Raw genomic sequence first — 12,659 nt, forward strand, 5'->3', positions numbered from 1 at the left:
GCGAGCGAGCGAGCGAGCGGGAGCGGCGGCGAGAGCCAGAGCGGCGGGCCGGGCGGCCGCGCCGGCGAGCGGACGAGCAGGCGGCGAGCGGCGCGCGGGGCACCGAGGAGCGGGCGCGGCGGGCGCAGCGCGCGGCGTTCGGAGCGGGGAGGCCCGCGCGGCGCCGCCCCCGCCGCCCCTGCGGGGCCCCGGCCGGCAGCCCGACGAGGGAGGGGGCGGCATGGCCGGGCGGCCCGGGGCGTGGGGGCGCTAGGCCCCCGCAGGGGCGCCCCCCGCCGCCTCGCCGCCGCCGCCGCCGCCCTCCGCAGCCGCGCGCCCCGCCCGCTCCAGCCGCCCCCGGGGCCGCCGGCGGCCCATGAGCCCCGGCCTCAAAGTTTGCGGCGGGCGGGCGGGCACGGAGCCGCCAAGATGCCGTTCCACCCGGTGACGGCGGCGTTGATGTACCGGGGCATCTACACCGTGCCCAACCTGCTGTCGGAGCAGCGCCCGGTGGACATCCCCGAGGACGAGCTGGAGGGTGAGTGCCCGCCGGGACCCCTGCCCGCCGGCCCTCCTACCTGTGCGCCCAGGTGCCATGCGGGCTAGGGGCGCAGGGGGCGCCGGGCTGGCCGCAGGTGCCGGCTGCCAGGTGGGCGGCCCCGGCGAGCCAGCTGCCGCGCGGGGAGGCAGGACCAGCCGGCACCCATGGGCGCCGCGGCGGCGGGGGTCGCCGAGGCGGAGGGGCGGCCCTACCACCCCTGCCCGCGTGGCCCCCAGCGCTGCGGAAACTTGCCGGGCCCCGCAGCGGGGTCACGGGGCCGCGCCACCCGCGCTGCCAGTGCGGCACAGCGGAGGGCTGGGGTGAGGGTCCGAGCTGCGCCCCCAGCGCCTGCGGGGCCGGAGCACCCGCATCCTGAGCCCCTTCGCGGCGCCCGCCCGCGGCTCTGCGCTCGCATTGACATTCCGCTCGTGTCGCTTCCAGAATCCAATCTGCTCGGGCAGCTGGAGAAGGGGAGAGGGCGACTGCCCTGCTCTTGCACGCCGCGGGGCCGCCCCCAGCCCCACCTGCAGCCCGCGCCCCTTTCCCGCGGCCCTCCGCGGACCCCCAGCCCAGAGCGCTTGGGAAGGCAGCTGGGGAAGCGGCGGCGACAACAAGTGGCCGGATTGGGCGGCTCGGTCGCGATAGCCAAGCCTGCAAGGGAAAGGCGGGGAGGCCCGGACGGAACCTGCCCCCTGCCCCAGCCCCTCGGCCTCCCAGACAAGAGTGGGGAGGCAGGAAGGTGGCTGGGAGAGGGCAGAGCAGCCAGCAGGGCATAGAGTACCCTGGGCAGCAGCCAGACCCCTGGGGCCTGTCCAGCACCTTCCCTGCTGGGTTGGGGGGAGGTGCTGTGGCTCTCCCTCCCCCCAGCCCTCCTGGGGTCCCATATGGAGTAGAAGGGGGGGCACTCTGCCATGATGGGAGTTTGGGCTTCCTGGGATCTGTTTGTCTGCGATTGGGGGAGGGGCTGCAATTATCCAGAGGGTGGCCCTCTCTAGGTGCCTGGAGTCTCCAGGGTCTCTCAGGTCTGGGGGCTTCATCAGGGCCTCTGGGGGTGCAGCTGGGAGACCAGCACAGTCAGGGAGGATGGTGGGAGCCCAGGGGAAGGCGGACGGGGAAAACCTGCCTCATCCCCAAGCCCAGGTGGGGGCAGCTCCCGTTCATGGAGAAGATGGAGAGAGAGGAGGTGGCTGCCCCAGGCTCGCTGCAGCACTGGCCAGGAGACACCTGCTCCTCACCCGAACCCCCAAGTTCCGGAAGAGCTATAGAGGCAGGGTCTGGGCTCTGATGTGGGCAGGATGGGCGCTGGTGCACATCGGACCTCACCGCTCACCCCCAAACCACGGAAACCCGCTGTCTGGGCCAAGTCCAGGGGCAGAGCCTCCGCGCCGGGGCCTGGGCAGGGAGGGAGCAGGGGTTGGCACGCAGGCTGTTTCCCCCCTCTGTCCCCTCCTGCCGCCTCTGGGCCACCTCAGATCTGCCAGTTGCCCCCTCCGAAGGCCTTGTCCATCACTTCCTGCCAGGCAGCTCCCACCTCTTTCTCTCCCCCTTGCTGCCAGCAGCCCCTCTCCTAATCCCCCAGTCCTGGAGTGCTCGCCCGAGGAGGGGGAGAAGCGGACAGGAGGCCGGGGTGCGGGGTGAACAGGGCACGGCTGGGGCAGTGCAGGGGCACGGAGGCCGCAGGCTCCCCTTGGGCTGCCCGGCAGCCGAGCTGGCAGGAGCCCAGCGGTGTTAGTCACCAGCACACCGACACCCTCCCTCTTCGCGCTCGTCCCCTTCTCCCCGGGCCAGCAGAGAGGGGCCCTGGCACAGGGGGCGTCTGGAGGGCAGGGCCCTCCCTGGGGCCGGGGCAGGTGGGGATGGCGGTGCGGGCTCAGGCCGGGGTGGCCCCAGCCCAGCTCCTGGCGGATGAACAGCTGTAGAGGAAGGCAAGAGATCTCCTGTAACCACCCCCAGTGTGGCTGCAGGGGCCCCCAGACCCTCTGCTGCTCCAGGCCCCTGCAGTGGTCCTCAGATGCCAGGGCTGGGTGGAGAGAGCGGCCTTCCTGGCGTGGGTTCCCCACCAACACCACCTCTGTCCCCCCCACTTCCCCGGTGCCCTGTGAGTGCTCCTGCCCCAGGCAGTCTGGGTAAGACCTGGGCCCTTGGCTGGGACGAAGCCCTCAGCGGGGAGCCGCACGTGCTGGGAAAAGGGTGCAACACTGTGGACAGTGCGTGCCTGCTGCCTGCACAGAACTGGGGGGCGTCAGTCCGAGTGGGGAGGACGATGAGAAAGGGAAGTGGGGCAGCTCAGGCTTAAGGTAAGGGCTTCCCAGGCAGGCGGCTCTGGGTTCAAGTCTGCGGCCCCTGCTCGTGGCGTGACCTTGGGCAGTCACTCGCCTCCATGAGCCGTGGGTTCCCCATCTGTAGAAGGGAGGTTGGCATTGTCCTCCCCAGGGCTGCTGGTGACAGGGGTGGAAGTAAGGGGCCTGGCCGTGGGGTGTTTGGGGACTGGGGTGTAGCAGAGGGAGAAGCCAAGGAGGGGGAGCCTGCGGTAGGAAGGGCCTGGACTGTGGCGGGCCCAAGAGGCTGGGCCGCCGTGGGCGCAGGGGCTGGGCCAGAAGATCTGGCAAAGGGGCCCTCGGAATCCGCAGATGGCAGGTGGCAGGGTCGAGATGTGGCCTCAGCTAGCCCAGCATGAGGGAGAGGCAGGGACTCCCCGAGATCCCTCTGTGCCCCCCGCCACCGGCAGGCACGGCAGAGGCCTCCAGAGGCACAGAGGTTGGGATGGGGCCTTTGCCTTTCGAGTCGGAGGGAGGAGGCAGGAGAGAGCGAGGCTGGCAGCTCCTGGCACAGGGTTCTGGGGCCCGAGGATGGAGCCCGTGTGGAGAGTTGCCCAGTGGGGACCTTCAGATCAGAGCGGGTTAGGGGTCTCCCAGCCCCTCTTCCCTGGGAGCCCAGCAGCCACCTCTGCACTGGCCCAACCCTCAGGAAGTCCGGGCTGCTGGGGCGTGGGGCCGGCAGAGTGCTTCGCCCTCCAGTGACCTCCAGACTCTGGCTCTCGGGGCGCAGGCGTCTCCTGGGGCCTGCTGGGGCGTCAGGTCCTCACGCAGCTAGGGGCTAGGGGTGTGAGGCTGATGGTGATGGTGTCGTGGGCCCGGAAGCCTGGGGGCTCTGCCAGCCAGTTCCTGGGCCAGGCGTCCCCATGCAAAGACGGAAGAAGTCAGCCTGCCGCCGACCTCCCCAGCAGTAAGGGAGCAAAGCTTTCGGGGAAAAGCGCCCAGCTGTGATGTGTTCCTGGCACAACAGTGATGGGGAGTGGTGGCACCCGCCTCCCTCGGGCAGCCCCCCACAGAGGCCAGGGCTGGGTGGGAGTCTCATCCCCATTTCACAGATGAGCCCCGCCGAGGCTCAGTGAGGAAAGGACTTGGACTTGGCCATGGAGCGGAGTCAAGGCCCGGGGCTCTGCTCCTGGTCCCAGGCGGCAGGCAGGCCCGCCTGGCATCCCAAGTTCACCTGGTCTTCCCTCTCCTTCTGGCTCTGCCGTGTGGGACGTTCTGATTTACGGCGTCCCTCTCTGAGCCAGGCCTGGCCAAACGCTCGCCTGCTGTTCTTGCTTCATCATCCCAGCAGCCCCATTGTACAGGTGAGCAAACACCTGCCCAAGGTCACCCAGCCAGGATGGAGGCGAGCTGGGTGGGATGTGTGCCACTCCAGGCCGCCTCCCTGCACTCCCCTCCTCTGGGGCTGGAATGGAGCTGGGCGGGGGCAAGGCTCCAAGCCCAGGCAGAGGCATGGGAGCGAGACTGGCGTGAGTCGGGTGTGTGGAGAGAGGCGAGGCAGGAGCTGCATGGGTGAGAGTCACAGTCTGTGGATTTTCCTGGTGGCCTTGGGAGGGTGGCCGGGCCTGAGAAATGGCTGTGTGGCCCACTGGGCTGCCCACTTAGGCCAAGATGCACCTGCCGGCCTCTCTCCCCTCTAGCCCAGGGCGTGGTGGGACTGGGTCCTTGGGGGCTGGAGAACAGGGGCAGGCAACCTCCTGGGCCTCTCTGCTCCTGGAACTGTGGGTGGGCTCGGGGTGACCGAGTGAGGCGTGGACCACCCAGCTCCCATCTCTCTCTGCTGCCCACATCAGCCATTCACTCTTGTGCCCGAGTGACAGGCTCAGTGCCAGGTAACGGGGACACAGCCGTGCACAAGACTGACCTGGTTCCAGCGCTCCCAGCACCCACAGTTCTCAATCCAGTGCGGTCAGGGCAAGGGGTGGAGGAAGAGCAGGAGCTGTGGGGACCCCGAGGAGGGCCAAGATCAGCCAGGACAGGCAAAGAGCCACGGAGGCGCCTGGGACTCGATGCAGTGCCGTCCCAGCTGGAATCAGGGGTGGCGTCAGAGTTCACGGTGGTGAGGGGTGGAGCGCCCCAGGCACAGGAGCCTCAAGGGCAGGCAGGGAGCCGGCGCCGCGGCTCACTAGGCTAATCCTCCACCTAGCGGCGCCGGCACACCGGGTTCTAGTCCCGGTCGGGGCGCCAGATTCTGTCCCCTCTTCCAGGCCAGCTCTCTGCTGTGGCCCGGGAGTGCAGTGGAGGATGGCCCAAGTGCTTGGGCCCTGCACCCCATGGGAGACCAGGAGAAGCACCTGGCTCCTGCCATCGGATCAGCGCAGTGCACCGGCTGCGGCGGCCATTGGAGGGTGAACCAACGGCAGATCTTTCTCTCTCTCTCTCTCTCTCACTGTCCACTCTGCCTGCCAAAAAAAAAAAAAAAAAGGGCAGGCAGGGGAGCAGTCTTGGTGCCCCCCTCCATGCTGGGAGGGTCCCCCACCCCATCCTGGGCTGGAGTTCAGGAAGGGGAGTAGGTACCCCCGCAGGCGCTGGGCCAGGAGACCTAAGTGTGTGTGTGCACGTGTTTATTGTATGTGTATGTTGGATTTGTGTTGTACATGTGTTGTGTTGTACGGTGTGTTTGGATTACGTATGTGTCACATGTTGCAAGTGTGGGATTGTGGCTCCGCACGCATGTTGTGCATTGTATGTTGCGTTCATGTCCCGTGTGTTGCATGCATGTCGGGTGTGTGCCTCCACATCCACCCCCGGCGACCGGATCCCCGCAGCAGCTCTGTGCCCGCGCTTGGTGGTGATGGGGAGCCCTGCTTCTGAGAGCCCAGGAACCCGAAAGTGGGAGCTGACCTGCGGTTCCCAGAGTCCAGGGTTTGTAGTGGCCGCAGGGGGCCACTGGTCAGGAGCCCAGGATCTCACACCCTGCCTCAGCCAACCAGGGAAAGGCCAGAGGCAGAGGGCGCGGGAGCCCAGGTGGCCCAAGCACCGCTGTTGTCCATCTTGGTCTCTCTGCGAGCTGGGCTGGCCTGCAGGCCGTGGGTGTGGGCACCAGGCAGGAAGGGTGAGGACAGTGAGCACCTCAGCCCCAGCCACCTTGCTGTGTGGCCCAGGACACACGGCTGCCCTCTCTGGGCCACAGCCCCTGGCCTGTGGTGAGGCCAGGCAGCTTAGCTGGGCGTCCTTGCCCCCACTGAGCCCAGGGTACAACTCCAAGGCGCAGAATCCTGTGGGCAGTTTCAAGGTCACAGCCCCCTAAGGCAAGGCCCAGCCTAGCCAACAACGGCCCTGACCTCGCGCTGGCTGGGCTGCCTGCTCAGGGCTTCAGTTTCTGTGTCTAGCGTGGGACAGCACTCCGTCTGCCTCTCCTTCCAAACACACACACACACACACACACACACACACACACGGAGCTCCCCTCTGCCTGCGGGAATCCCCCTAGGAGAACAGCGTGGACAAGGCCAAGGGACCCCCAGGCAGCTGGAGCTGGCGGACTGAGGCTCCCGCCTCCCCCATCCCCCAGAGGCCCTGCTCGGGCAGTGACCACTGGAACGGCAGCAGAGAAACAGGTGGAGTGGAGGGTTAGGACCTCCCCAACAGGTCCCCGGCATCTTTGTCCCCATATCATTCCGCCCATTTTACTGGGACTAAGACTGAAGCTGGACCAAGGTCATACATTGGGTTGCTTATTACTAGGCTCCCAGCCCAGTGCACTGCTCCCACTCCCAGCCACTCCACTCAGGCTTCAGTCACCCTGTGTACAAAAGGGGAGGGTCCCCCACATCTGATGCCTCCTGGGCCTGGTGGGGCCTCTCCATCTCACCCCTGTCTTCCCCCAAACCAGGAGGCCATCTGCTGAGCCATCCATTAGCTTGGAGCCACCGCTGCCATGGGGGCCTGTTGGCTGGGGGTGAAGGGCTGAGCTCTTGGGATGCATGGGAAGGGGGGATGGAGGAGGGAGCAGGAAGAAGCCTCAGGCAGCCGCTGCGTCTTCCCTGAACATGGTGGCCACCACACGGGGTCGTCGTGAGCACGCCAGGAGCCGCCATGGGAGCCTGGACCGCTCAGACCCCAGGGCGGTCACTGCAGGCCGCAGTGACCAGAGCTGCCGGCTCAGCCCACCCAGGGGTGCAGCCCTTGCATGTCTCGGGCCACCGAGGGCTGGCTCTCCGTGGATCTGCAGGCTGTGGGGAGTCTCGGATCCTGGGTGTCCAGGAAGGGGGCTGTTGAGACACACGTGAGGTCCCAGCCTGCTGTGCTCCCCACTTCCCCCGCAGAGATCCGAGAGGCCTTCAAGGTGTTTGACAGAGACGGCAATGGCTTCATCTCCAAGCAGGAGCTGGGCACGGCCATGCGTTCCCTGGGCTACATGCCCAACGAGGTGGAGCTGGAGGTGATCATCCAGCGGCTGGACATGGACGGTGAGCGCTGCCGCCTGCCTGTTTCGTCACCCCCCGCCCCCAAGCCCATGGCAGGTTACAGCCAGGTCTGGAGAGCGGAGGTCAGAGAGGGCGGGACAGCCTTGGGCAGACAAAGGGCTCAGAGACGGCTCCCCTCTGTTCTGAGAAAGTTTTAAAGTCCAGAAAGGGTGTAATCAGAGTTCCTCCCACTCCAAATCATTAATATTTGCATTTTATTATGGAAGGATTCCTAAAGAGGACTGGTAATGCCAGGTCCCCTCCGTGGCCTCCCCGCGCCCATGCAGAGAGCAGACGACAGGCTGGGCCGGTGCAGTGTCCTGGGTGTCAGTTCCTAGCTGTATGGCAGAGAGGCTGTTGGGTGCCACACTCACCCCGGGGGCAGCATCATGGAGCTAGGGAGCCATGGGTGGTTTGGCGTGGAGTGCGAGGGTCTCCCTGTGCCAGTGCCACCTTTCCTAGCAGGGCTGCAGCATCACCGCAGTGCCTGGCAGGTGTAAGGTGCCCTGAACTTGACTCCAGGCTCAGAGAAGGGCAGGATTCCACCCTTTGGTCCCTTGAGCTGTGCTGCCTGGGCTGGGTTTGAGTGTGAGCCACTGATCGAACCTGTGCCTGCTCCAGGCGACGGCCAAGTGGACTTTGAAGAGTTTGTGACCCTCCTGGGACCCAAGCTGTCCACCTCAGGGATCCCAGAGAAGTTCCACGGCACTGACTTTGATACCGTCTTCTGGAAGGTATGCCCTGGCTGGCTGGGACCCAGGGCTGTGCACTCCGTGGGGCCCTTCCGGGGTCATGGCCACATCAGGTTCCTGTCTACTGCACATCTGGCCTCCCGCAGGGCCATGAGCTCACTGGGGGAGGCTGGGGGAGGTCAAGGACTCTCGGGACGGGGAGCAAGCAGGTCTGGCTCATGCGGCTGCAGGGTGCGGGTGGGGCCTGTGGCGCAGTGGTGGTGGCTGGAGCGCCGTGTCTCCCCCGACCCCACCCAAGTGCGACATGCAGAAGCTGACAGTGGACGAGCTGAAGCGGCTGCTGTACGACACCTTCTGTGAGCACCTGTCCATGAAGGACATCGAGAACATCATCATGACAGAGGAGGAGAGCCACCTGGGCACGGCCGAGGAGTGCCCCGTGGACGTGGAGAGTGAGTGGCTGACCCCGGGGCCAGGGGGACGCAGCGGGGGCTGGTGGACCCTCCCCACCTGTCCCAAGCCTCCCCCAGGGGAGGGGGGGTGTCCTACATGCCGGCCCCTGATCCCATGGCTTCCCTGTCCCCTGTGTCTCTCCCTGGCTCTCCCGGTGGCGGCCACAGCCTGCTCCAACCAGCAGATCCGCCAGACGTGCGTGCGCAAGAGCTTGATCTGCGCCTTCGCCATCGCCTTCATCATCAGCGTCATGCTCATCGCGGCCAACCAGGTGCTGCGCAGCGGCATGAAGTAGGCGTCTCCTGGGCGCCCCTCCTGGCACATGCGGTTCCCCGGGCCCGCTCCGTGCCCACCTCCACCCGCAGCCCCCTCTGCAGCCGGCCTCCTGGGCCACCCTCTGTGTGTCCTTCGGGGCCCAGATGTCTGGGGCCCCCACCCCACTGGCCCCATGGGCCTTGCACGGAGCCATGGCCTGGCCGTGGAAGGCCTTGTGGGGGTCTGGGGACGGCCCCTAGTGCCCCCACACCCTGCCCGTGTTCCACCCTGGCCTGTATGTAGCGCTAACCCCTCCTGCTCTCCAGGGGCTCCTGGGAAACAGAGGGCCTTGTCCCCACCGGCGTCCTCTAGGCGAGAGGGGGTACCCTGTGCTCAGAGAGGGCAGCTGCCTGCCCAGGACTGCACAGCCAACCCCAGCCCAGGCCCTGAGGCTTGCCCGAGGCTGAGGGCAGGGCGGAGGAAGTGGGGGCAACGCCCCCTCTCCTGGAGGGCATGAGGCCAGGGTCTTTGGCCCTGATCCCTGCCGTGGCCTGAGGGGGCCCCTGGTCTCCTCCCAGGTCCCTTCCTTAGACCCACGTGCAGCCATCCTCCTCCTCCACATGCCTGCTCGGGCCACACCCAGCCCATTTCCCAGGTGAGGAGACTGAGGCTCAGGAAGCCTGGAATCGGGCCTCAGTTCCCGCTTCCGCAGTGGGTCAGGAAGGGCACACGGACACCTGAGGGGGCCCTCCACCAGAGGCCCAGCCGTGCAGGGCCACCTCACCGCCGGCACAGGATCTAGAGCCGTGGTCCAGCTGAGGGAGGCGGGGCTGGGCCTGACAGCCCTGCGGCCCCCCTGCTGCCCCGGGCTGTTGGGGTGGAAGCTCGGGGGCCCCTGGGTGGAGAAACTGGCACAGCCCAGCACTGGCAGTGCCACGCAGCCCAGCCAGGCCCTCGCCCAAGCCCAGGGCCTACCCTCCAGGTCCCCCCACGGCTTTGCACCTCAAGACCGGAGACCCAGCTCCCAGCCTGTTCCACCTGCCTGGCACAGGCAGACGTGGGGGCTGCGTGGGTGGCAGGTGGTCCTTGGGCTCCTCCCCCGGGGCTGGGGCCACGTCTCTCCCGGGCGACGGGCACAGCCACACTGGGGCACCCTGTGCCCAGCCAGGCTGAGCCTCTGCTGCCCCTGAGAGAGGGGCGGGATTTGCACCCCCTGGCCCCTGGACAGGCTCCCGTCTGTTCCAGCCCCGCTGTCCTCAGCCGGGGGCTGGAGAGTGGGGCTCGCACGGCCAGACCACACGGGACACACGTCTTCATCAACCTCCAGAAGTGTCTCAGCCGCCCTCTGATGACGTCGGGGGGGTTGCCCGACAGCCGCACAGAACCTGGACCGGGCCGCGGCCTCGAGTGGTCTGGGGCTCCGTGGGCGCAGCAGGAAGTCTCAGCCTCTCCAGTCCTGACCCATGTCTTTATTCTGACGGATGACAGCCAGCAGGGAGTGGGGGGCGCAGGCAGGGGAAGGGGCTAGCCCCACTGCACTCTGGGCTGCAGGGGCCACCCTCCAGGTGGGGGTGCCCGCAGGGAGGGGGGCAGTTCCTGGACCGGAGGCCAGCCCATGGGGTACTGGAAGACGGTGGCTCTGATGGGTTCAGCCCTAGAGAGAGGAGGAGAGGAGAGCGTTACTGCGGGGCGGCCTGGCGCGGCCTGCCTGACCCTCCTGGACACAGAGCCTTTGAGGCAGCAGCCCCTCCCCCAGGACTGAGCCCCAGGCCATGGTGGGGGTGGAGGCGGCCTTGAGGGGACGGAAGTAGCCCTGGTGTCCCACTGTGGGCACCGACACACATGCACGCGCACAGCAATGTTACCCAGCCTGCAGCAAACCGAGGCAGGCGTGTACGCACTGACGAACAGACATGCCATGTGAGTAGGGAAAAAAGCAGCTTATAAAATAATGTATATAGCATGATACTATTTTTCTTTAAAGATATATAACATATATAAAGGCATAAAGAAAAAAAAAAACCCTGGAAGTCATGGCGAAATGTTAGCAGTGGTTCTATCTGAGTGATGCAATGATGAGTGATTTTTTTTTTACTTTATACTTTTCAAAAGTTTTACAAGCACGCAAGCCTTTGATATCAGAAAAAAATATTATCTAAAATTTTTGCTAAACAGCCTCATTTCTCATGCTGCTCTCCTCAGTGCCCGAGTCCCTGCCCCCCAAAGCTCAGGGCCCATTTAAAGCCCAACCCTGGGCTCCCTGTGGGAGCTGACCCAGGCCTGGTGGGACAGAGGCAGCCTCCCCCTCGCCTCCTAACCTGCTCCACACTCGGCCCCGCTCCTCTCCAGAGTGCGGTGTCTCCCAGGCTATGAACTCTCAACTCCCCCAGGGGGCTCATCTGTCCCCCTCCCCCATGGGAGACAGAGGGTAGAGAGTGGGTAGGGCTAGGGTCTCTCTGGCCCCCCGCAGTGGGTGCTGAGTGACCCACAGCAGTGCCGGGAGCTCCTGCAGACCAGCACTGCCCTGGGCCACACACCACGGCCTCGAGAATCTCAGGAATCCTCATGTGAACCCCATGCATACATGAGACCACCGTGCTGCGAGGAGTGGGTCGTTGAGTCCAAGTGACGCAAGGGCTGGGGTGCAGCCTAGCCAGGGGCTGCAGACACTGCCCCCGCTTCAGGTCCCCCTGCTCCAGCAGCCCCCAGCTGCATCCCGCCTGGCCCCCCCAACCCAGCCTTCGGGGCAGGTGAGGCCCTGGCAGCCCTGGGCGCGCTCTGAGCCCTGAACTTTACCTCGCCGCACCCACCCAGCCTCCCCTAGCTGGGCCTGAACCCCTGTAGAGAATCGAGGACTTCAGGGCGCCCGAGGCTGCCCCTGGGGCTCCCGCTGCGTGTGAGGACGGGGACATCCCTGGCCAGATGGATTGCTGCCGGCTGGAGGGCGCGGAGAGCAGCCCTTGGCGTGATTGATGGCTCTGGGGAGGCTTCATAAACTCCTTCTCCCGCAGAGAAGGGTGGGAGTAGGGGAGGCTGTGCGGTTGGGGAGGGAGCGCCCCGGCCGCCCGCCAAGCCTGCGCTCCCCCAGGGAGGCTGCGATCCGGGTGAGCCCCTTTCTCTGAGCCTCGGGCCCTTCATCCAGCAAAAGAACGGGCAGATTCGTGGGCAGTGGGGACCTAGCTACTGAGTCCAAGGCTCAGCCCAGTGTCCCTGCCCACCCTGAGGCCCTCCGACAGGATGCAGGCATTCCCTCATCCCTGGGGTTTGCTCACGGACCCGGGCACCTTTCCAGGGCCCTCCGCAGCCCCACAGCCCAGCTCTCTGGCCCCTACACAGGGCAAACAGGTGCACAGGTCCGCGCGTGGCGGGCTCTGCCTGTGGCGTGGGCTGTCTGCCTGGTACACAGGGACAGGCGTCCTCCCTGGCACTATCCTAGCTGTGGTCCTCATCCAGAGGAAATAGAGACTTAGGTGGTGCCTGGGCTGGAACAGTGGCACTGGGCCAGGGGGGGCGCCGAGGGGAGATTAAGAGGGATAAAGTGACAATCTGAAGAGCCAACAGGACGCAGGGACAAGCACCGGCCGCCCAGGGGATTAGGCTGCGTGTCTGAGGCCGCCTCTCCCTCCCGCCGTCTGCTCCTGGCAGATCCCTCAGGGTCAATCTGCCCGGCGGGGCGCGGCGGGGTGGGGGATGAGCCTGCACCGCCAGGCTGGGGAAACAGGAGCTCCACACCCCCATGCTTACAACAGCCCAGGGTGCACCGCGAGGGACACAGAGGTCGGAGGTGAGAGGTGAGAAAGTGCTGCCTGCGGGCGGGGAAGGCAGCAGGAGGCTCCCGGAGGCCCTGCGACCTGGGCAGCCGTGGCAAGGTCAAGAATAAATGGCCACGTCCCCTTGCAACAGCCCCTTTTTCTGAAGACCAGATGGGCCTGCGTGGCCTGAGAGGCATTCGCTTTGGCTCCAAGCCCTCAGGAGGCAGGTGGACAGGCGGTGGGCGCAGAGAAGTGACTGC

General features: G+C 66.2%; 2 protein-coding genes across 6 annotated transcripts in view; one reads left to right on the forward strand and one right to left on the reverse strand.

Annotated features, from left to right (window-relative positions):
- Window positions 1–10,694, forward strand: CABP7 (calcium binding protein 7). Its single transcript, XM_051826692.3, has 5 exons — window positions 1–517; window positions 7,107–7,250; window positions 7,869–7,981; window positions 8,238–8,391; window positions 8,560–10,694. The coding sequence occupies exons 1-5, from the start codon at window positions 409–411 to the stop codon at window positions 8,685–8,687; spliced, it is 648 nt and encodes a 215-aa protein (XP_051682652.1). The 5' UTR covers window positions 1–408; the 3' UTR covers window positions 8,688–10,694.
- The window catches only part of ZMAT5 (zinc finger matrin-type 5), a 23,610-nt gene continuing 21,052 nt past the window's right edge, over window positions 10,102–12,659 (reverse strand). For all 5 annotated transcript variants that reach the window (XM_017350689.4, XM_002721164.6, XM_070065786.2 and 2 more), the window contains one exon: window positions 10,102–10,301. In XM_017350689.4, coding sequence (XP_017206178.1) covers window positions 10,172–10,301 — 130 coding nt within the window. In that variant the 3' untranslated portion in view covers window positions 10,102–10,171. The remainder of the gene's footprint in view (window positions 10,302–12,659) is intronic.

The sequence above is a fragment of the Oryctolagus cuniculus genome, chromosome 21 (genome assembly GCF_051225735.1).
Source record: "Oryctolagus cuniculus isolate XC-2025 breed Fujian yellow rabbit chromosome 21, ASM5122573v1, whole genome shotgun sequence".
In the NCBI taxonomy this organism is placed as follows: Eukaryota; Metazoa; Chordata; class Mammalia; order Lagomorpha; family Leporidae; genus Oryctolagus; species Oryctolagus cuniculus.